Raw genomic sequence first — 25,740 nt, 5'->3', positions numbered from 1 at the left:
GAACGCGACCCACGCATTTTGTGCGCATTCTGGACAACACCAATTACTGGGTTTATACCCTTCTGGATCCACGGTACAAACACAATGTTCCAAAACTGCTTGAAGAAAGAGTCAGACAGGTCAAAGTGGAAGAATACCAGAAGGCCCTTGTGGAGACTTTAGAGAGGAGATTGACATCCTCCCCCTCCTCTAGCCAGTTGTACGCCGACAGACTGACTTCCGCAAACCCAGGACGACCAGGAGGGCAGCAAACAACACAAGCCGCAGCTAGTGCCCAAAAGGGAATGGTATCGGCAGTGTCCTTGGAGTGGGAAAATTTTATGACACCCATGCAGCAGCAGCCCACAGAACAGCAAGCGTGTAGATCCACCTCCAATACCGATCGCCTGGAGAAGATGGTCAAGGACTACATGTCAGATGGCGTAGCTGTGTTGAACAATCCATCTGCACCCTTCAACTATTGGGTATCGAAGCTAGACACCTGGCACGAACTGGCAATGTACGCAATAGAGGTGCTGGCTTGCCCGACAGCCAGCATTATGTCGGAACGCTGTTTCAGTGCTGCCGGAGGCATCGTCACAGATCGGCGTATCCGCCTCTCCACAGAAAATGCAAACCGTCTGACTCAAATTAAAATGAATCACTCCTGGATTGGAAACGACTACGCAACACTCCTGGACCCCAACCAAGTAACATGAACAATGACCATCTGTGATGGGTTAGCGTTTCCGGTCCCTGTTTATTGAACCTCTCATCTTTATTACATTTATGACTGCATGGCGGCAAAAAGCATTGCTATATCCGCACGCTATTTGTCCTCATGCAAGGCCTGGGATGCTGTGTCTCAAAAAGCGTGGCCTTCTCCTCCTGCGCCTCCTCCTGTTCCATCACGTGTGCTGCTGCGGCTGCTGGGTTAGCGTTTCCGGTCCCTGTTTATTGAACCTCTCATCTTTATTACATCTATGACTGCATGGCGGCAAAAAGCATTGCTATCCGCACGCTTCTTGTCCTCATGCAAGGCCTGGGTTGTGTCTCAAAGCGTGGCCTTCTCCTCCTGCGCCACCCTCCTCCTGTTCCATCACGTGTGCTGCTGCTGGGTTAGCGTTACCGGTCCCTTTTCCTGGAACCTCTTCTCTGTATTACATTTATGACTGCATGGCGACAAAAAGCATGTTACCTGTGCAAAGAAACATGACATTTTCCGCATTTAAAAGACAGTTTTTCCTTTGAAACTTTACAATCAATTTTCTCTAAAACTATAAGCTCCTTTTCAAATATTTTTATTTCCTCTTGTACCCACTCCCAAGGTGCACATACCCTGCAAATTTTGGGTATGTAGCATGCAAGGAAGCTTTACAAAGCATGAAAGTTCGGGTCCCCATTGACTTCCATTATGTTCGGAGTTCGGCGCGAACACCCGAACATCGCGGCGATGTTCGGCGAACGTTCGCGAACCCGAACATCTAGGTGTTCGCCCAACACTACTAGAGATCACGGAGACTTGCTACACATGCTCTGGAACTGTCCCAAATTACGAAGATACTGGAACAATATTTTGATGGCCGCCGCCATAGACCAAATTTTTAATATAAAGATTTCACACACTGAGGTGGTTTGTGTACTGGGGGCATTTGAGGATGGTACTATATCCGATCACACTAGAATTGCAATTTTAAGAGTGTTATTTGTGGCTAGAAAATTGATTCTTCAGATGTGGAAAAATCCCAACCCCCCCCCCCCCCCACTATAAATATGTGGATAGTGCAGGTAATTGCTTCTTTAAAATTGGAAAAAATTATTTACAAACATAGAGGGGATGTGGGTAAGTTTGAAAAAATATGGTGTAACTGGCTGGCCGCACATGACTATGTAGATCCAGATCTTATCAGAGACCAGATTTTGGCAAATATTGGCTTATCAAGAGCTTAGAATGATAATATCAGACAAGATATGCTCAAATTTGCTGTATTTCTATGTACTTTATTCTTGATGTACGAAAGTTCCTACCCGTCACTGTTTTGTATGACTTGTAAGACCTCAATAAACTGAGTTTTCAAAAAAAAAAAACCTGGACACACCGGGATATATATATATATATATACAGTGGTGTGAAAAACTATTTGCCCCCTTCCTGATTTCTTATTCTTTTGCATGTTTGTCACACTTAAATGTTTCTGCTCATCCAAAACCGTTAACTATTAGTCAAAGATAACATAATTGAACACAAAATGCAGTTTTAAATGATGGTTTTTATCACTTAGTGAGAAAAAAAACTCAAAACCTACATGGAGCTGTGTGAAAAAGAAATTGCCCCCTGAACCTAATAACTGGTTGGGCCACCCTTAGCAGCAATAACTGCAATCAAGCGTTTGCGATAACTTGCAACAAGTCTTTTACAGCGCTCTGGAGGAATTTTGGCCCACTCGTCTTTGCAGAATTGTTGTAATTCAGCTTTATTTGAGGGTTTTCTAGCATGAACTGCCTTTTTAAGGTCATGCCACAACATCTCAATAGGATTCAGGTCAGGACTTTGACTAGGCCACTCCAAAGTCTTCATTTTGTTTTACTTCAGCCATTCAGAGGTGGATTTGCTGGTGTGTTTTGGGTCATTGTCCTGCTGCAGCACCCAAGATCGCTTCAGCTTGAGTTGACGAACAGATGGCCGGACATTCTCCTTCAGGATTTTTTGGTAGACAGTAGAATTCATGGTTCCATCTATCACAGCAAGCCTTCCAGGTCCTGAAGCAGCAAAACAACCCCAGACCATCACACTACCACCACCATATTTTACTGTTGGTATGATGTTCTTTTTCTGAAATGCTGTGTTACCTCTACGCCAGATGTAACGGGACACGCACCTTCCAAAAAGTTCAACTTTTGTCTCGTCGGTCCACAAGGTATTTTCCCAAAAGTCTTGGCAATCATTGAGATGTTTTTTTAGCAAAATTGAGACGAGCCTTAATGTTCTTTTTGCTTAGAAGTGGTTTGCGCCTTGGATATCTGCCATGCAGGCTGTTTTTGCCCAGTCTCTTTCTTATGGTGGAGTCGTGAACACTGACCTTAATTGAGGCAAGTGAGGCCTGCAGTTCTTTAGATATTGTCCTAGGGTCTTTTGTGGCCTCTCGGATGAGTTTTCTCTGCGCTCTTGGGGTAATTTTGGTCTGCCGGCCACTCCTGGGAAGGTTTATCACTGTTCCATGTTTTTGCCATTTGTGGATAATGGCTCTCACTGTGGTTCGCTGGAGTCCCAAAGCTTTAGAAATGGCTTTATAACCTTTACCAGACTGATAGATCTCAATTACAGTACTTTTGTTCTCATTTGTTCCTGAATTTCTTTGGATCTTGGCATGATGTCTAGCTTTTGAGGTGCTTTTGGTCTACTTCTCTGTGTCAGATAGCTCCTATTTAACCTCCCTGGCGGTAACCCCGTGTGTGACACGGGGTAAGCCGCCGGAGGGTGCCGCTCAGGCCCTGCTGGGCCGATTTTCATAATTTTTTTTTTGCTGGACGCAGCTAGCACTTTGCTAGCTGCGCCAGCACTCTGATCGCCGCCGGCCCCCGCCCGATCGCCGCTATTTGCTGCGGCGCGCGGCCCCCCCCCCCCCCAGACCCCAGCGCTGCCTGGCCAATCAGTGCCAGGCAGCGCCGAGGGGTGGCCCGGGACTCCCAATGACGTCCCGACGTCAGTGACGTCGGTGACGTCATCCCGCCCCGTCGCCATGGCGACGGGGGAAGCCCTCCAGGAAATCCCGTTCTATGAACGGGATTTCCTGATCGGAGATCGCCGAAGGCGATCGAAGCGGGCGGGGGGATGCCGCTCAGCAGCGGCTATCATGTAGCGAGCCCTCGGCTCGCTACATGATTAAAAAAAAAAAAATTTTTAAAAAAACTGCTGCGCTCCCTCCTGGCGGTATTTTTCATACCGCCAAGGAGGTTAAGTGATTTCTTGATTGAAACAGGTGTGGCAGTAATCAGGCCAGGGGGTGACTACAGAAATTGAACTCAGGTGTGATAAACCACAGTTAAGTTATTTTTTAACAAGGGGGCAATCACTTTTTCACACAGGGCCATGTAGATTTGGAGTTTTTTTTCTCACTAAATAATAAAAACCATCATTTAAAACTGCATTTTGTGTTCAGTTAGGTTATCTTTGACTAATAGTTAACGGTTTTTAAAGAGCAGAAACATTTAAGTGTGACAAGCATGCAAAAGAATAAGAAATCAGGAAGGGGGCAAATAGTTTTCACACCACTGTATGTATATATATATATATATATATATATATATATATATATATATATATATATATCCCGGTGTGTCCAGGTTTTTTTTTTGATAAACAAAACTCAGTTTATTGAGGTCTTACAAGTCATACAAAACAGTGACGGGTAGGTATATATTAAACCTGGTGTGTCCAGGTTTAATAGCGCCTTGTACATGTTCTCCCCAAATGGTATCCTCCTGTGTCCCCTATGTGTCCCTTATGTGTCTCCTCTTCTGTCCCTAGTGTGCCCCCTTCCATTCCCCATGTGTTTCCTTTTGTCCCAAGTGAGTGTCCCCTTCTGTCCCCAGTGTGCCTGCTCCTACTGCATGCTTCCACTCCCTCCCTCGTGCCTCCTGCTCCTGTGAAATTGTAGCGGCAGCTGGCATACCTAATTCATGGCACCGGCTTGGATAGCAGACCTCCTCCTCCGGATGGCTCACTCTAGTGATGACTTGTACTGCTCGTGTCATCAGCACAAGCCATCACTAGAGCGAGCCGTGCAAAGGAGAAGGAGGACTGCAATCCCCACGGGCACCATGGATTAGGTAAGCCAGCTACACTTACAAAAGAGCAGGAGACACATGGAGGGAGTGGAAGCATGTGGGGCACACTGGGGACACACATGCAGGTTCGTATCAGCAGGCATTTGTAAGTCGGAGATTCCCTGCATTCGGGAAAAGAATAGTAGATGACACATTTTTTAAACCCATCTTACTTGTCTTTCTTCCCAAATTAATTAGCTTAGTTTCAAGGCCCAGCTGAGTATCACAAATGTCATGTCTATCATCATTTCAGGTTCATTAAGCTGACATACAGTATATCATGTAATGTATAATGTAGTATTATTATTATTATCCTCACCATACCTCTTCTATAGGCACACTTTTTTTCCTCTGGCCATTCTGAACAGCACCTTTGCTGTTTTTCTGTGCTGACGTCTTTATTTGAGATACAGCATCTTCATACTTCATATGCGATGGCTGAATGCTGTCAAGCTGGTTCATTTCAGAGAACTGAAAAGTACGGTAAACATGCAAATAGCACATTCAAAATTTGTGGGAAAGCAGTTGGTTTATGTAACAAATATGTTGGCCATTGTGTGACAACTGTATGTGGAGGGTACTGTAACGGGTGCAGAGGTAAGAATACCTCTTATTATGAGCAGAGGTAAGAATACCTCTTATTATGATTTCTGTTTAGCAACAACCTGATATAAACTGGTGTCAAAAGCCAAATTCTAGCCAACATTTCATTCCAACATTTCTTAGCAGTGAAAGGAGTACAGTATTTTGTATTTTTATTTTTCTCTGTTTCATCATCTTGGAGAATTACCTTTATTTCCTGCCCTGACAGGAAGTAGGTGAGTCTGTCCAGAAGGGATTGAGAAGGTGGGTGGGAAAGAAGTGGTGGATTGGGGCAGAAGTAAAACCTCTGAGAATTTTGTATTTTTTTTTCTTTATTTTCCATCTCCGGCGCCACAACAATACAATGCTATGAGGGTACATGAAGAGGTCAGGAATAGGAAGTGAGATCATATCTCCTTGAAGAGGACACAGACACAGCAGAAACAATCCTCTCCCATTCTAAATGTCACAAAAAAGGTTGGCTGGAAAAGGGCAATAAAGGTGTAAGCTAAACATTGCATTTAACAAACTATACAGTACAGTAATAGCCCCCTGTTGAGCAAGGCTATGTATATCTGTAACGTGTTGTAGCAGATTACAGACTATACTTGGTATACCTTGATGTAAGATTCAGACAGCCTCTCTCCAAAAGGCTGTATGGTTGTGTTCTGGTAATGCTTTATCATTGCCTGCAGACTTTCATGAGTGCAGGAATCTCCTGACACAACCAATTCTCTATCTGACAGCTGGTTTATAACAAAGTGACGGCATCTTTCTTTACCTCTGGAATAAAACAAGTAAGCATTAATATCAGTTTCAATAATAAACAGATGACATGCTGGATTGTGTGTAGTGATGATTAGACAGTTCCTACATTCTGACCTGCTCCTCAATCTCATATAAAAGGCAACTACTCAAGGACTGGTCAGCTATTATCTTATCAACCTTTTAACACTTAATTTAGCTGATAATAACATGCTAGGAAAAAAAATACCTGATGGAACATCTCATAACTAATTATGCCAATTGACAATAGGTCAGTAACATCACTGGGCATAAATGAACAGCATCTCTCATCAGGAAGGAGGGATACATCCACTTTCAACCACTTCAGCCTACAGGGTTGACATTTTTTTGCATCTGAGCAACTTTCACCTCCTATTCATTTGCCAATAACTTTATCACTACTCAGCACAATGAATGGATCTATATCTTGTTTTTTCCGCCACCAATTAGGTTTTCTGTGGGTGATACATTTTGCTGAAAATTAATTTATTCTAAATCAATTTTAACAGGAATATTAAAAAATAAATAACAATAATTATTTCTCAGCTTTTGGCCATTATAGTTTGAAATTCATACATGCTACCATAATTAAAACCCATGTATTTTATTTGCCAATTTGTCCTGCTTATTACACCATTTAAATTAGGTCCCTATCACAATGTATGGCACTGATATTTTATTTGGAAGTAAAGGTGCAATTTTTCAATTTGCGTCCATCACTATTTACAAGCCCATAATTTAAAAAAAATATATTAATATACTCCTTTGACATGCATATTTGTAAAGTTCAGATCCTTAGGTAACTATTTATGTTTATAAATGTAGTCCAGCGCACATCCTTGCATATATCACATGTGACACAAAGAAAATCCCAATCTAAATGTCCATTTGTCCGTGCTGTAGGCTTCTTTTAGTCCACCACCAGATAACACCAATATGAAGCGCACTCACCAACTCCAATGTGACTACTGTCAGACTGGTCAAAAACAGCGCAAGCCTCCAGGTCACCCCAGCACCTCAGGTCCTGGTCCCATTAGTACCAACACACTCCAGATTCACTTGTCCAGGTCGTTTTCCATATACCTCAAACAAGAGCCTCTCATAGCGTAATACAGTTTAAAATTCTAAAAACTTTATTAAAGATTGCACTCACATGTCACTGATGATTTTAAGGGCATAGAGTTTTGATTACGGGCTCTCCTCCGTTTGCCAAGCCGAGCTGGATAATAGTCCTCTGTTTCAACGCGTCCTGGCCGCCGCTGACTAGTTCCTGGTACGTCCAACTCCCCGCTCGCTCAACTAGTTTTATCACTCCCTCGTGACTCATCAGGAGCATAGGGATTGGACGCTGTACCAGGTATTTAAATGAGCCGGTCTCCTATAGGGCACCGAATCCCACACGGAGCCGCCGGCACAGAGCAGGGCAGCCACCGCCCCGGAGCCTGAGATTCAGAGGGTCATGCGCACCCACGCGAGGCGGCAGGATATTTATTCGTCAACAGGGTTGTCCCCTTTTCAGGTTGTGTCGGGAAAATCCCCTAAGTTTTCCCCATTCCCGGTGTGTTCCTCTCCCTTCCCGGCCCTGGAGGATTGGCAGAAGACTTTGAGGGAACTTTGGGGACAAGTAAAGATCATTTTGGGAATGGCCTTTCAGAGACAAAAAAGACAGGCTGACAAGAGACGCTCTGTTGAGTGGCACTTTACTCCAGGAGACAAGGTGTGGATGTCAACCAGACATTTGGCACTCAGACAACCATCCACCAAATTGGGTCCCAGGTTCATAGGGCCTTATCCGGTGGTCAAGAGGATCAATGATGTCTCTTATGTTATTGATCTTCCAACCAGCATGAGATGTGGGAGGTCATTCCACGTCTCTCTACTGAAACCGGCAGTGTGTGTGGATTCCTCTCCCCCCTCCCCCCCCTGTGGTAATAGAGGGTCAGACAGAATATGAAGTTGAAAAGATCTTGGATTCTCGCCTAGTGCAGAATTCGGTGCAGTATCTGGTCCATTGGAAAGGGTATGGTGTGGAGGACAGGTCCTGGGTTCCAGAGGATCGCATGCATGCTAAGAGATTGAGGAAGATATTTCATCAGTTACATCCTGAGAAACCGTGTAGGAAGTGTCTGGAGTCCACTCCTCAAGGGGGGGGGGGGTGGTACTGTGAAGAATAACGGAGCCGCCGCCGCGCAGGGCAGCATGGTGGCGGCCTCCGCTTCCCAGCCGGTGGTTTCCGAATCCCACACGGAGCAGTAGGATCAGCCATACTATGCCAGGGAAAAAAAACACATATATAAGTAGATAAATGTAATGATCGGTGTTAGTAAGCAGAGAGAATCTGATCATTAGTGATCTGCAGTATCACCAATAATGCAGATGTCACCTGATTATTGATGATCTGCAGAATCACCAATAATGCAAGTGCAACTAACCTCTGGATACTGTAGCAGAAAGAATAACAATCAACAATGTACAATATACAAGACTGTAGAAATATCCACCACACGGTGATTCCTCAGAGGTGTGGTTACCTCTGAATGGGAACCCCGTGTGTGAGATCCTCGGCCCAGGTGAAGATTGGGATCTCAGCCCCTGGCAGTAATCGTCTGCTAGGGCAGGCGTCTCGGAGAGGCAAGCCTCAGAGATATCCCACCAGTGGGAGACGTTCCACTGGGGAAAAGAGAAAGGTCAGACAGGCAGAGGTTCGGCAACAGAGAGACGGTAGCAGTACAAGAACAGAAGGCTGATTCAGAGTCCGTTTAACAGGCAGGGTCGGCAAATAAGAATCAGATAGGCAAAGGTACAAAATCGAGAAGAGGAGAGAGTAGTCAGGGATAGCGAAAGTCAAGACACAGATAAATATGCAATACAATCCTAAACTGAGGTGTGATGTCCTTGATATCAACACCCGGGAACTGAGCTAAGGTCTGAGCGTTTACACCTAAGTATTCACGACAGAAGATAGTGAGCAAATGACATCTGTGGGCTTAAATGCAGAAACCCAGTTCCACCAGCCCGCCCAGGGGGCTGGACCTGAAGTCAGCATGTGATTGGCTGGCTAAGGTCAGCTGATCGTCGGATCAGCTGACCTGTCTTTTCAAAGAATAAATATCCTGCCACCTCGCGCGTGCGCATGACCCTCTGCCTCTGAATCTCAGAGAGGCCAGGTCCCTGGTCAGCACACGCCCGCACACGGAAGTCCGCCGGCTGAGTAGTGGGACCCGCCGCCATCTTATCAGCCGCGGTGGTGGCTGCCCTGCTCTGCGCGGTTTCAGAAACTATGGGCTAAAGAGAAAGACTATTTGACGTGTTACCTGCAAACAGTTCAACCACAAGTATCCATGATAACATTGATTATATAAAACAACATCGCTCCATAGTAAAAGGCTCTGTGTGCTAAACTGGCCTGCCTGGAGTCCAGACCTGTAAACTATGCATTATGAAAGAAAACATATGCCAAATTAAATTCCCAAACTGTTGAGCAGCTGAAATCCTGCATCAAGATTGAATGGGACAATATTTCACTTTAAAGAACACCTGACGTGAGAGGGATAGGGAGGCTGCCATATTTATTTCCCTTTAAACAATACTAGTTGCCTGGCAACCTGTTGATCTTTTATGCATCAGTAGTGTCTAAATCACACACCTGAAACAAGCAAGCAGCTAATCTTGTTGTAATCTGTGGCAGAGACATCTGATTTGCATGCTTGTTCAGGGTCTATGGCTAAAAGTATTAGAGGCAGAGAGATCTGCAGGACTGCCAGGCAACTGGTAGGGCTGGTGCACACCAGAGCGGTTCTGGAGCGTTTTAAAAAAAAGCTAGCTGTTTGGAAACTGCTTGGGTAATGTATTTGAATGGGCTGGTGCACAGCAGAGTGGTTTGTTTTTTCCACAAACGCAAACTCGGGGGCTGCAGCATTTTTTAGATTTCTGAGGCGTTTCTGCCTCAATGTTAAAGTATAGGAAAATGGAAAACCGCTCTGAAAAACGCTAGGTCAGAGCGGTTTTCCAGGCGTTTTTGTTACAGAAGCTGTTCAGTAACAGCTTTACTGTAACAATAAATGAAATCTGCTACACAAAAGCGCTCCAAAAAATGCTAGGAATGTTTAGAAAACCTCTATAAACATGCCTATAATCGCTCTGAAAATCTGCTTCAAAAACCTCTAGCGTTTTGCAGATCTGCTAGAGGTTTTTGGTGTGCACTGGCCCGTATTGTTTAAAAAGAACCCGAGGTGGGTTCTAAGAATGTTATCAGCACACAGAGGCTGGGTCTGCCTATACTGCTCAGCCTCCGTTGCTATACCGATCCCCCCTAAGCCTCTCCCTCTGCGCTCTGCTATCCCCCATAAATCAAACGCAGAGCTGCCGACACACAGAGTGTTGCAGCCGGCTGTTTACCTCTGTAAGTGTCAGTCTCAGCTGCTCCCTCGCCTCCTCCATAGTTCCGGTCCCCGCCCACGTCACTTCCCTTCAATCAGCGGGGAGGGAAGGGACGTGGGCAGCGACCGGAGCTATAGAGGAGGTGGGGGAGCGGCAGAGACTCACACTACAGAGGTAAACATCCGCCTGCGACACGCTGTGTGTCAACAGCTCGGCGTTTGATTTATGGGGGCATAGCAGAGCGCAGGTGGGCCTTAGGGGGGGATCGGTATAGCAACAGAGGCTGGGCAGTATAGGCAGACCCAGCCTCTATGTGCTGATAACATTCTTAGAACCCACCTCGGGTTCTATTTAAAAGAAGTAAACATGGTCTCCCTCTCACTTCAGTGTTTTTTTGTTTGTTTTTTAACTAAAACAACTGCTCTCTTCAGTTACCAGACTCATTGAGGCCTAGTGCACACCAAAAATCACTAAGCATAATTGTAATCGCTTAGCATTTTTTATAGTTTCAAAAAGAGCTTTATTGAAACAAAATTCAATATACAAACAGCAGCATGAGAACAAAGAGTACAATTGTCGCTGGAAGCCCCTAGGGACAGATTGAGGTCTCAAAAACGTATTAACAAAACAAAAATGGTCACATAAGAACATCCTAACCAATAAACAGAAACAATTTAGCCAGCCAGGCCTGGGGAATAGAGAGATACTAGCTTTATCAGACTAGTCATAGCCGGGGGAACATAAAGCCTTAAACATTTCCAAATGAACACGTATCATATACATATTTTCATCCCAGTTCAATAATAGAGGACATGTCAGGGCCATCAAGAATATCCAAGTATGGTTCACAAGTTTTGGTAAAATGATGTTCGGTATCTAATAGACGAGCATTTATTTTTTAACATATCATTTTCTGATTTATATTCACCAAAATCTGAGTGAAGGATAGACCAGGCTGTTTCCATTCAGATGCTATATGAAGTTTGACAGAAGCAACAATGTGCTATGGAAGCTTATGCATAGCATGTTTCCATTTCTTTGGCTTAAAGGACACCCGAGGTGAAAATAACCTGATGAAATAAACTATTGCATCTATCCTGCTTCTCCTAGAAATTATTTTTTTTAGATATCCCACAGTTTTATTTTATATATAAATCTACTTTTTACGTTTTTAAGGTTTCACTGTTTCTGCTCAAAGACATTCATTGAAGTATGTCAGAGCTCAAATCTATGAATTATTGACCCTTTTTATCCCTTTCCTGCTCTCAGAAGCCATTTTCCACCAAGAAAATGTTTTATGGTTGTAATTCCTAATCAGTGAAGGTCACACTGTAGTCTGACATAGTCCCAACCCAGACAGAAACTGTCACTTACATACCTGATGTTTAACTCTTTCAGGCACAGAAAGAAAATAAGCAACACAGCATTGATATTAGTGTGCTTGGCACTGTACATAAACAGGTCTATCTCATCATGTCACGTCACATTGGGTATCCTTTAAAGTCTAGAAGAAAGGCTTTAGGGTCCTTGTAAATAGTCATCCCGAAACGTCGGGACAGAAACTTAGCCAAATACAAGATACCACTGGGCATTTCCACTAGATGTGCATCATGTCTCCTTTAATCAGACAACCCCTGAAGCACTTATCTGTAATAGAAGGATATAACCGATGAATATTGTAGGCACTCTATAAGTCCTATGAAGCAACCTGGTTGAAACCTCCCTTGCACTAGTTTGCCAGCTAAAACGCTTAGCATTTTCTGAAGTGATTTTTAAGCGAATCCTGGTGTTTGCGATTCAGTGTCAAGCGATTTCTGGAGCAATTGTGTTGAGCAAAAAGTAAATTTTGAGCTGGAAATGATCAGCTTTTAAAAAAAAAACAGCAAAAAAAAACACGGGAAAATTGCTCTGTTCAGCGCTTTTTAGAACGATTTTCCACTTTTCCTATACTTTACATTGTGGCATAATCACCTCCGTTTGCATTTGGAAAAAAAATCTGGTGTGAATCCCATACAAACACATTAGCCGAGTGCTTTTTGAAGCGCAAGCGATTTTAAAAGCACTGAGAAGCGCTCTTAGTGCTCTCCAACCTGTTTCTATGTACATTTTCTATAGTGTGCTAAAGTTTGGGGGGAAATGTGGTTGTATGAAAAGCACAGGTAAAGTACAGGGCCCATGAATCACTTATCTATTGAAATGTGTTCCAGTCTCAGGATTTGTGTGAGGAGGTTGGATTTATTTATACAGGTCAGTTTGCTCATCTCTCTTGTTGACAGTCAACATCTGAGTATAATTTATCATCATCATGTGTGCCAAGATACGCTTTGTACAGGTACAACACCTCCATGGAGTCTGCAGTGAAATCTTGTCCCAGGGATGCAGATGTTATTGTGTTATCCCAGTATGGGCTCTCAGCCTGGGTGTCTCCTGTATCACAGATAATGCCATTCTCTGAACCATTAGCAACTGAAAATGGAATTATGTTACAGCGATCCTGGGAATGCAGGAAGTATAAAGCAGCACAACAAACAACAAAACTGAAAACAAAACACCATTAAACTGTAAAATGAAATCAGAACGTGTCGATGCACTGCTTTCCAAGGATGTGACAAAAAGGTAATTGTCATCCCTCTTGTATTATATATCATAGCAGTACCCTGACACCCTGAAACAAACAAACATTCACACAGTCATTGTATTACATGTCCATCACTGTAGCTTATAAATTGAATAACGCAGAGTGAAGGGGAACCGTACTTATTATTCCATCACCCTTTCATCTATAAAATAACATTTGCATCAATAGTTAGGGCCCTTTTCCGCTTGCTGCTTTGTGATCCGAAAATCGGATTGCTCACGTTTTGTGGAATGCAATGGCACCATGAATAACATTTAAATAACAGTGCTGTTCTTTCACTAGTATGATTCGTTTTAACAGAATCACAATTGCCAGCCTGCTGCGTTTTTGCTGTGTTTGTGCTCCTATACAACGTATAAGGGCGCAGGAAAATCTCATAGCAGGCTTGCCACTGGGCAGATTTCCCAGCCATTCGGTAATTCAATTTATTTCCCTGTCAAGTTTTCTTTTCCCTCCCATCGGAAATCATAAATACAAATGCACCGTGATTGTGCCATACACCTCGTGGATCCTGATCGGATCATGGCAAAATCACAGTAGTGGAAATGGAAAGAAACATGATTACAGCATTCATTAGTGGAAAAGGGCCCTTACACAGGGATATCACCTCTGCCTCAGCTATATTCAGCAGTTATTTCCTACCTCATAATTTATACACACATTTAATGCTGGGAATACACGGCTCGATTTTGAGCCATTAAGATGGCTCGATAGATAATTTCCGGCATGTCCAATCTCCCGCCTAATCATTCCGCCGTTCGATTCCGGATTGAAGCGAATGGAAAAAGATAAGAAAAACAAGCGGAAGATAAGAGAATTGTTACGTCTGGCAGGCCGGATCAGGTGCTGTTGACCTTTCCACTGCGATGCGAACCACCTAAGCACAGGATCTAAGTGACCACGGGTCTTCACCCACGACCCCTTGAGGGGGAAGCAGGACCACAACCCCTTGAGGGGGAAATGGATTCTTAGCTGCCTAGTGCCCACCAGGTTGCACTTAAAGGTGATTCCACAGTGGATCGGAGAACAGGGTGACAGCTCAGTGTGGAGAGCTCGAGACAGGTAATCGTAGTCGTGGACGGAGCTGATATCAGGACAGGCAGATATCTGGATAGTCAGAGACAAGCAGGAGGTCGAGGCAGGCGGCAGACAATCGTAAACGGGAACACAAGCCAAGGGTCAGGACGGGCAGAGGTCAAGAGTAGTCGGGGTCACAAGCCAAGGTCAAATCAGGAATACAGATCAGGAATAACAGGTATACGTTCAGGCAACGCTGTAAGAACAAACAGCACTCCTAGGAAGGGCAGGCCTGCTTAAATAGTGAGTTTGGGCTCCAACAATAACGCCTGCGCATGCGCACTGCGCGCAGCGCAGAGTGCGCACGCGTGCGTAACTTATTACGCATGCGCGTGACCTTTCCTATGCACAGCGCAAGCGCGTGACCTTGCGCAACTCTGAGCGCGCCAAAACACCGGACAGGATAAAAAACCCAGCATACCCGCGCGCGCGCGTAGAGACGCGTGCGCGAGAACGCTGGAGGCGGACAGGACGATGAGTGTAACAAGAATTGACTGCGGAATTGAGCGGAAAAACGATCGAGCGTGAGAATTGAGCGGAAAAATCGAGCTGTGTATGCCCAGCATAAGAATGGACTGCCAAAAACTCACCTATAAGACAGAATGTAACCAAATGTTCTTTGGCTTAAGCTGATAAGGAAAGTCCCAACTTCTTTGTTCTTCAGTAGTTCTTCAGATTCCCTTTCATACAAAAATATTAATTCAGCCAAATGTTAATATATTAGTTGTCAGAATTCCTATTTTAGCATTAGGCTTCATTTAACATTAAATAAGGTGTAAACATATAAATAGTGATAGTGACATACAGCACTACTTTATCATTTGAACTATAATTTTTCAGGTTAACATCAAGCTGCCCATTTGTATACAGATTTTAAGAAGATCAGTTAAAGCAAACCTGAAGTGTAAGTAACATTATGAGATGATTAATGGTCTATGTTTTACTAAAGAAAAATATAACATAGAACTCATATTGTTATGTGAAGTTTTAGTGCTTCCTTTTAAAGGGATACTGTAGGGGGGTCAGGGGAAAATGAGTTGAACTTACCCGGGGCTTCTAATGGTCCCCCGCAGGCATCCTGTGCCCGTGCAGCCGCTCACTGATGCTCCGGCCCCACCTCCGGTTCACTTCTGTAATTTCTGACTTTAAAGTCAGAAAACCCAAGCGCCTGCATTGCCGTGTCCTCGCTTCCCCTGATGTCACCAGGAGCGTACTGCGCAGGCACAGACCATACTGGGCTTGTGCTATACACTCCTGGTGACATCAGCGGGAACGAGGACACAGCAACGCAGGCGCAGGGGTTTTCTGACTTTAAAGTCGGAAATTCCAGAAGTGAGCCAGAGGCGGGGCCGGAGCATCGGTGAGTGGCTGCGCGGGCACAGGATGTCTGCGGGGGACCATTACAAGCCACGGGTAAGTTCAACTCATTTTCCCCCGACCCCCCTACAGTATTCCTTTAAGACTTTATTCTAAACAGCCGCTGTGACAAATCTCTCTTGCTGAGCTGAGAAACAAACAGCAGTAATAACCCTTGCAACTTTTCAGCTTTAAAACCTGATCGCAAACCATTTCTTACGCTCTCTTTTTTACGCCTGTCAAACTTCATTATGAAATAAAAGTTTAAGAGCTGATTAATACATACGGCTGCCTGTCAAACTTCATTATGAAATAAAAGTTTAAGAGCTGATTAATACATACGGCTGCCTGTCAAACTTCATTATGAAATACACATTTAAGAGCTGATTAATACATACGGAGTGTGGTGCCGATCCTTCTTCTGGAATATTACATGTGACCCTCTGGTACAAGGGTGAGGATCTTGGCACACACCTTTCAAAGAACTTTGAGCGTTATTTGAGTGCTCCTGGATATATGCTTGCAGCTCTCTTTTTTACTTATTTTTACTTTTCAGGAAATGGACGGAACTCGACATTTGCGGAGATAACAACTCTAGTTTAGAACTTGCTGTACTGGAAAACAGAAAGGGACTTCAGACAATTTCTTTGTAGGGCTAGTACTACATGTACTCATTATGTCACGTCAGTTCAGGTGTACTTTTAGGCTGGTTTCACACTTGTAGCGTCCAGAAGTAGCTCCCTCCCCTGATCCACAGCCTCCGTGGAAGCACATTCGCCTGAAATGGCCATCAGGCTTCCAGTGTACCCACCATTAACCTCTTTTGCCTGTACCCGTATGTGTTTTGTCATTTTGCATATAACATAATTGCAATGTTTGATGACTGCACATGAATAAATCGGCTAGCTAGCTGTGCCGACCTTCACTTTATCCTTCTCTATGAAGATAAGGCTGCCTGTCATTTCAGTCAGAGCATGCTAAAAGAAGATCCACTGCAGGTTTACAGTCTTTGCCCTACATAAAACTGTTCTTCAGCCCCAGTGCCAATGCAACACATCCTCTTCTTTTGATATACATACATGTATCGAAAGGCATTTGAAATTATGGGCTTGATGCAGTAAACTTCAGTAAAGATTCCATGCGCAGGGAGCGCACAGCAATTTTACCATTACTAGCGCAAGGGGAGCACCGGCCTTTAACTGATTAGTGCCACGTACGTTACCACGGTAACATGCGTTTCTGCTATGGTAATGGGTTAACGGCCGGTGATCCCCTCTGAACTAATAACGATAAAATTGCCATGCGCTCCCTGCGCATCTAAACTACCGCAGTTTAATGCATCTTGCCCTATGTTACCGACAAGAGGGGGTATTATGTTACCCACAACAGGGGGCCTTTCATAAAGAGGTACATTCTCTAATAGCATTGCCAAACATTGCCCTAACAGACAGTGATCACTGATCAGGTCTGTGCCTGACATTTGTTACAGAAAAAAACCAAGAATTTACTTTCTTATATTACTAATAACCAGTTGAGGGTCAGTGATGTTGTACCAGTAACAATGTGTCTATGCATGCTTACCTCCTAGACATCAGTCCATGGAACCAGTCAGGAAGACCATCATTATTACGCTGGTTTACAGACAAATTCATTGCATTAGGCCCTAATGTGCTTCTGCTGTCATTTTTAGACATCCTGGTCTCAGTAGTTAACTCTCTTCTAAACTGAATGAAGAGGGAACTGGCAGCGAATATATATCTATGGGGTCATTCGGTCATTTGCCTATTTCACTTCTGCATCATGAGCAAGGTGAGCTTCAACACGTCTATTGTTTCTGAAGCATTGTGAATTGAGGAACACAAACCAAAATAACAATTCTTCAAGTTACAGATTTGCATTATTCACCAGTATGAACACATTCAAAAACAACAGACACACAATGATAAATTTCAGTCTATGTATAACATTCTCTACTGTTTCAATAGGTTTACTCTACAGTATGTAAAACGTTTGATGGGGATTAAAAAAAATGTGATTAAAAAATGTATCTAAAGACTTCTGGAGGTGTTGCAGATTTCAGAATGTTGTTTTCACCATTAGGAAATGAAAGGTTTTCTTTAGGATCAACAAGACTGTGACCTGCATTTACACAGTAATTTCCCATAAGCACTGAAAGAAAGGATTGTAATGGTACATATACATTCCTATACATGTATTCCAAGCAGTTAATATTTACTTTGTAAAAAGGTAATCGCAGGTCATTTCTACGTGTGAGAAAAAAGGTTTCTTTTCATGTTAGCAATGGCACATCTATTTACAAAATCACTCTATGAGCTGACGTGTATTAAAGGGGAACTGAAGTAAGAGGTATACGGAGGCTGCCATATTTATTTCCTTTTAATCAATACCAGTTGCCTGGCAGCCCTACTGGTCTATTTCTCTGCTGCAGTATCTGAATAACCCCAGAAACAAGCATGCAGCTAGTCTTGTCAGATCTGACTTTAAAGTCTGGTAACACCTGATTTGCTGCATTCTTGTTCAGGGGCTATGGCTAATAGTATTAGAGGCAGAGGATCAGCAGGACTGTCAGTCAACTGGTATTGCTTAAAAGGAAATAAACATGGCAGCCTCCATATACCTCTCTCTTCAGTTGTCCTTTAACAATGAGCAAAAAATGAGCAGACTCCTCCCCCCCCCCCCCCCCCCAAAAAAAAAACATAATGGCATTAGATTTTATTGCAACACAAACAGTCGAAAGGGAGCACTGCCATTTGCCAGATAAAACAAGTTTTTTGTAAACGGCAAATCACAGGTGTAGAAAAAGGCCCTAATCTAAATCACACTGCCTCCACCACTGGCATGGCACTGCACAATGCAGGACAAAACTAAGTATCCAGATTTTCATCCCTGTATCGTCACAGCTTTAAAGAGTACCTCTAGTACAAACAAAACCGAATAGATTCCTCTGGATTTAGAGAAAAGGTTGAGGACCTTTTCTTTCAGAGGGCGGAGCTACATGCATACACCCAGCTAAAGTGGGTCTCCGGTGAGACTTATTACAAAAACAATGTGCTTGGGCATAACTCTACACCATTAGAGTGCCTATACATTTTTTTTCAACCAAATGTACACTTTAAAGCAAGGCTGTGACGAGGGAGAGATTAAAATCTGGATATGTAAGGAACCTGCCTGTTAATGTTAAATGCCGAGACCCAGCTTGTTCCCCACTGATGGCGCAGTTGCTGGAACGCAGGCCGCACATTCTGATAGGCTGAGGGCGCGTTCCCAGTACGCCCTCCGCAGATGTAAACAATAGTCAGTTGAACTGCGGTCAGCTGACAGCGCGCTGTCAGCTGACTCTACAGCTGACACCTATGTAAATGTACCGCTGTGTGATTGGATGTGCGGAGTGTGGCCGGCCACTGATTGGATGAAAGTTGTATTTAAACTTGCAGAGCTCACACCGCAGAGCAATTGGACTGCAAGTCATAGTAGAAATGGGAAGCGTTTTCCCCACCCAACTTGTCTGTGGGGAAACTCTGCAGATTTGGGCTGGATTTGGCCCTAGTGGAAACCAGCCATAAAAGAGTAGTTTCCTCCTCAAAAAGGCGGTACCATGAATGAGGACACTCTAGGTAGCAACATAGCCCCTAATGATCTTTCCATGTTTGTTTCCTTAAAGTGTACCAGAGACAGTGTAAAGTGTACCAGAGACACTGTAAATGAAAGATTTGATACCGGTAACTGGCTAAATTGCGTCAGTCGGGGTCTTCTGCGCATGCGCGGCCCTCCCACACATGCGCAAAAGACCTCGACTGATGCAACTTAGCCAGTTACCGGGGCTGATTGCGGCTGGCCGGAGGCGTAGGAAGGGACGGCGAGGGATTCAGCAGTGCTTATGGGGCTGGAGGAAGCCCCGGGTAAGTATGAAATCTTTTGTTTACAGTGTCTTTGGTTTCCTTTAAAGAGTTGGAATATGGTTTGTGGAATATAGTGGTGTGGTCTATTATTACAAAGTAATAGCCTATTGTGAGGCAGCTCATGTATGTGTAGCTGTGAGGATTAGGCCTCTCTTCACAGGTTCACAAAAAAGCTGTGGATGCAGAATTCCTTGCCATTATCACTATATTCCAGCAGAGTGTGACAGAACAAATGAGGACTGTGTCAGCTCACAGCTGGCTATATACATGCATCAACTTTTCTAAGTCAATTTCGGACCAATTTCATTACTTTGTATGAATCTGCCAGTAATGTATTATTCTAAGATATTCAAAAAGGAGAACCACTTTAGATAGCCAATATATAGCACCAGGGGCGTAGCAGTAGGGAGTGCAGAGGTATCGACCGCATCGGGGCCCTTGGGCCAGAGGGGCCCCGAAGGGCCCTCCCTCAACTACAGTATTAGCTCTCTATTAGTCATGTGCTCATAATAATCATTTCTATAGGTACTTTGAATAGTGGTAATCACTAACAAACTGTCCCCCATCCCCTTCTTGCATCTCTGACACTGTGGTTGCCATTGGCAGGTTTTGGTGTGCCGTATCAATGGTTATGTATAGAGTGCTTGGGGGGCCCCATTGTAAAACTTGCATCGGGGCCCACAGCTCCTTAGCTACGCCACTGTATAGCACCACACTAAAATTAGAAAAGTATATAACAATTTATTAATTCATCAATATATGATGCACTAAATAGTATTATAAAAACATTTAAAATTCACCATTCCACATTGCCACAGTAACATCACATCCTATATCATATAGAAGTAGAGAATCGCAATAATAACATATATATGCGTATATAGTAATGGGGCTGATAATCTATAACTGACACCTGTGGTGCTTAATAAGAGCTCTCATCAGGTGTAGAACCCGGATTCAAAACAGTATTGCCTAAAGTGCAAAATTACAAGAGGCCCTATAGACCAATGTGCATAGCATAGTGAGTGATCACGATACAATAAATAAACAAAATACCTTGAAACCAAAAACAAATGACCCACAGCGCAGTGATAAATAATGTCAACAAGATTGACCGTGAGAGTGATGGAGGCGACTATAATGGCAGGCACTGGAGTGAACTACAAAAAGAGGCAATACAGTTACCCAGCACCTGGAGATGGATGGATGAGCTGGGAGAGGAGGAGGGAGCCCCCGGTATCGCAGCGTCCAAGCCGCTTTTTCAAGAGATGCAGGTGGGAATGAAGCTCCTAACTTGGTTGGCGTCTAACGCTGGACTAAATAGTGAGAAGGTGCGTCACGTGGGCGCGCCATCATAGCCGCCCACGTGACGCGACCCGGAAGGCGGTGGCGACCAATTGGAGGCGCTTCTTGTTCAACCGGGACCACGCTGGAGCGCAAGGAAGTAAGTATATTCTCGGTGACACTATCAATAGTTAGATAATGATGCGCAAATAAAAATTATTAACTAGAGTCAAGCAGCATAACAATATACAGGTAAGGGAGGAGTGCACTGTCAATCTTGCTGTCAGAAATTCGCTAATATACAACATATATCATTACATCAATCAATTGACAGGGCAACCAACGTGCACATAGCTATGAGCCTATTGCAGAAAACAGCATATCACGTACATTTGGGATTTAAAGAGAAGGTGTCCCCATATATGCACATAATTGCAAAAAGTCAGTTTCCAGTATCCGGGCAACAGATCCACAAGGGCAGTAAGTTTTAGAAGGCAGTCCAGACAGATAGTGACGCCAATAACGTTGCATACAAGGTGCATTTCAGACAAGCTGCATACAGCACCCGATGCAAATCGAACGAGGTGTTAAATATGTAAGGGTCCATGGAGTCCTAGGGAAGTCCAATAAGAGAGTCCAAACAGGCAATGTCCACAGATTCTTATAACATATAGATACAGGATAATGTATAACATCACCTGAACATCCATCCATTTCAACAGAAACTCATACAGGGTCTAAAATGACAAAAGCATTGCTGTTAGGTACATAGTAATGAGCAATTCACAAAAAACCTGAAAAATCAAGTTCTTCATTAAGTCCCCTGGGGGATTTGGTGTCTAAATTATAGATCCATCCTGCTTCTATTTGTAGAAGCTTCACCACAATGTCACCCTTTCTTATTGAGCCCTTAATTTGTTCCAACACATATATTTGTATGCCACTATACGAGGAGCCATGATGTTGAAAAAAGTGGCCCGCAACTGATGTAAGTGTCTTCTCATCATTATAGTCTCTTTCAGCTAACATCTAATGTTATATAGCTGTTGTTTGGCCAATGTACAGTCTAGGACATGTACATTGGAGGGTGTATACCACTCCTGTGGATTTGCAGTTGATATATTGCTTTAAAGTATAATGTTTAGATCCTGATGAGTCCGCAATTGTAGTTTGACGTCTCATAAAAGGGCAAATATTACAATTGCCACATGGATAGCTGCCTGAGGTAAATGAACCCTGTGTTCTACCTGTTCTATTCCTGATATGGCTGGGTCTCCATCAGACAAAAGGATGGGCCAGGCTCCACGTAGAGCTTTATATAGTTGTGGCCAGCCATTGTTAAACGTATTGCTAAGTCTTACCATATTATCAGATTTTCGGGGTCTACGGTTGATAAGTTCACTACGATTTTTCCTCCGTCCACTGTGAAATGCCTGCTTGCTCACCCTCACCGGATACCCACGCTCCAGGAATCTCTGTTTTAGAGCTGCTTGTGTATAAAAGTCACAGTCATTAGTACAGAGCCTCCTTAGTCTAAAAGAATTGGCTCACAGGGATATTGTCCTTTAAGGAACGGTTATGTGCACTTTCATAATGTAAAAGACTATTTACCGCGGTGGGTTTGCGGTAGAGATCCGAAGTAAGTGTGCCATCCTCCTGTAATTTGATTTTTACATCAAGAAATTCCACCTCACTTGTAGACATCTGCAATGGTAAGAAAGATGTTCATATTGTTGGTATTAAGTTCGTCGATAAATTGGTGACATAGACCAGCTGGGCACATTGCATTGCACATAAGCAGGTCATCAATATAACAATACCAGCCAATGATGTAGGGCTGGTATGTTATAAATCGTTCACCAAAGACCACCTCCCGTTCCCAGAATCCCAAGAATAAATTGGCAATGGCTGGTGCACACTTGGCACCCATGGCCACGCTGCAGAGTTGTTTGTAATATTTTCATTGAATAAGAAATAAATGTGTTTAAGTACATACTGTAGGAGATTAAGTAGGAACGCATGAAGGTCTGCATTGGTTTGGTCCTCCAGTTGTAGAAAGTATTTGGCGGTGGAAATGGCCCATTGATGAGAAATGTTTGTGTATAATGATTCAACATCACAAGTCACCAATATTGTCCTTCGAGGAAGGATGATGTAATCAATTATTCATAGAATGTCCGAGCTGTCACGGAGGTAAGAATCCAAGGAGGTCACATGATGCTGCAGGAAAAAAATCAAGAAAGGCACAAGAATTTGCTGTTAAACTGTTAATGCCAGAGATTATCGGTCTACCAGGGGGGTTTTGGGCAGTCTTATGTACCTTAGGTAGCATGTAAAAAGTAGCAATTCTAGGAGTTTTAGGATATAGATATTCAAATTCTTGAGGAGTTATAATCCCACCATGTTTAGCATCCCCCAGTAAGGTCTCAAGTTACACCTGATATGTGGTTGGGTCACCTGGAAGAACAACATAGTTGTTGGTGTTGTTGAGTTGTCTGTAGGCCTCTTTCAGATATAGGTCCACTGGCCAGATAACTATATTGCCCCCTTAATCAGCCTCCTTAATAATGATAGAAGCGTTGTTCTTGAGGCTTGATGCAGCTTTAAATTCAATATTTGAAAGATTATTCTTCTCATGATGGACCTTCTTATCTGTTATTAATTGTAACATAACTTCAAAAAATACCCGTATAGTGGGAACATTTTGTAAGCAGGGCATGTATCTAGATTTAGGCCTAAAAAGGCGCCTACGTTGACTCACTAGATCCAAGTTAGTCTCATTTTCACTTAAAGGGATACTGTAAGGCAGTGCTGTCCAACTTCACGGGCATGGAGGGCCATTTTTTTCAGACCCCATGGTGGAGGGCCGAAGGCTCTTGCTAGAGCAAGAAAAAAAATGCAATTAAAGGACAATTAGATTGGCATCATGTAACGGTTGGTGTCAGCACACAGAGAGTATCTGATTATTGATGATCTGCAGTATCACCAACAATACAGATGTATACCTGATTATTAGTGATCTGCAGAATCACCAATAATACAAGTATTTCTAACCTCTGGACACCTAATAAAGTGTAAGTGTTTGGGTGCAACCGTAACTTTAATGGTTAATGAGACCTCACCAGAGGGGCTGGTGAGGTATAAACAGTACACTGGGCGTGTACTAACGTATAACCTCCAGCAAGCTGGAGAGAGAAAAGTGAAGCGGCTGAATCTCCCGAGGAGCGGGTGATTCAGACTATACTGCAGGTAATTAAGGCTAAACTATAGCCTAACAGAGCTGCTGAACCAGCAGAGCTGGCGCAGTACACCTCACCAGTGGCGAGGGCCCACTGGCGAGTAGAATGGTTATACAGGCAAGGCTCGGCAACAGAGAGGTAAGTATCGGTACAGAATCGTGAGACAAGAGAGTAAACGGTAATCAGGCAGAGGTTCAGCAACAGGAAGGTACGTATCGGTATAGAATCGTGAGACAAAAGAGTAAACGGTAATCAGGCAGAGGTTCAGAAACAGGTAGGCAGATAGGCGAAGGTACAGGATCAGAAGGCAGGATCAGAGTCAGAGGGAATAGCTAAGAGTCATACACAGGAGATTAACCACTTGAGGACCTAGGGCTTTCTACCCCTTAAGGACCGGCCACTTTTTTTCCATTCAGACCACTGCAGCTTTCACGGTTTATTGCTCGCTCATACAACCTACCACCTAAATGAATTTTGGCTCCTTTTCTTGTCACTAATAAAGCTTTCTTTTGGTGCTATTTGATTGCTCCTGCGATTTTTACTTTTTATTATATTCATCAAAAAAAGACATGAATTTTGGCAAAAAAATGATTTTTTTAACTTTCTGTGCTGACAGTTTTCAAATAAAGTAAAATTTCTGTATACATGCAGCGCGAAAAATGTGGACAAACCACGGACTCACCATGCCCCTCTCTGAATACCTTGAAGGGTCTACTTTCCAAAATGGGGTCATTTGTGGGGTGTGTTTACTGTCCTGACATTTTGGGGGGTGCTAAATTGTAAGCACCCCTGTAAAGCCTAAAGGTGCTCATTGGACTTTGGACCCCTTAGCGCACTTAGGCTGCAAAAAAGTGCCACACATGTGGTATTGCCGTACTCAGGAGAAGTAGTATAATGTGTTTGGGGTGTATTTTTACACATACCCATGCTGGGTGGGAGAAATATCTCTGTAAATGACAATTTGTTAATTTTTTTTACACACAATTGTCCATTTACAGAGATCTTTCTCCCACTCAGCATGGGTATGTGTAAAAATACACCCCAAAACACATTATACTACTTCTCCTGAGTACGGCGATACCACATGTGTGGCACTTTTTTGCACCCTAACTGCGCTAAAGGGCCCAAAGTCCAATGAGTACCTTTAGGATTTCACAGGTCATTTTGAGAAATTTCGTTTCAAGACTACTCCTCACGGTTTAGGGCCCCTAAAATGCCAGGGCAGTATAGGAACCCCACAAATGACCCCATTTTAGAAAGAAGACACCCCAAGGTATTCCGTTAGGAGTATGGTGAGTTCATAGAAGATTTTATTTTTTGTCAAAAGTTAGCGGAAAATGACACTTTGTGAAAAAACACAATTAAAATCAATTTCCGCTAACTTGTGACAAAAAATAAAATCTTCTATGAACTCGCCATACTCTTAACGGAATACCTTGGGGTGTCTTCTTTCTAAAATGGGGTCATTTGTGGGGTTCCTATACTGCCCTGGCATTTTAGGGGCCCTAAACCGTGAGGAGTAGTCTTGAAACGAAATTTCTCAAAATGACCTGTGAAATCCTAAAGGTACTCATTGGACTTTGGGCCCTTTAGCGCAGTTAGGGTGCAAAAGTGTGCCACACATGTGGTATCGCCATACTCGGGAGAAGTAGTACAACGTGTTTTGGGGTGT

General features: G+C 43.5%; 1 protein-coding gene across 2 annotated transcripts in view; it reads right to left on the bottom strand.

Moving 5' to 3' along the window:
• The window catches only part of LOC137563401 (uncharacterized), a 74,982-nt gene that overhangs the window by 21,288 nt on the left and 27,954 nt on the right, over window positions 1–25,740 (bottom strand). For both annotated transcript variants that reach the window (XM_068275804.1, XM_068275803.1), the window contains 3 exons: window positions 14,860–14,949; window positions 6,006–6,171; window positions 5,131–5,277 (listed from right to left, as the gene is read on the bottom strand). In XM_068275804.1, the coding sequence (XP_068131905.1) occupies window positions 5,131–5,277; window positions 6,006–6,074 (216 nt within the window). In that variant the 5' untranslated portion in view covers window positions 6,075–6,171; window positions 14,860–14,949. The remainder of the gene's footprint in view (window positions 1–5,130; window positions 5,278–6,005; window positions 6,172–14,859; window positions 14,950–25,740) is intronic.

This window comes from Hyperolius riggenbachi, chromosome 3 (genome assembly GCF_040937935.1).
Source record: "Hyperolius riggenbachi isolate aHypRig1 chromosome 3, aHypRig1.pri, whole genome shotgun sequence".
NCBI lineage: Eukaryota > Metazoa > Chordata > Amphibia > Anura > Hyperoliidae > Hyperolius > Hyperolius riggenbachi.
The sequence above is the reverse complement of the archived record's forward strand: the minus strand, read 5'-3'. Positions and strand labels throughout refer to the sequence as shown.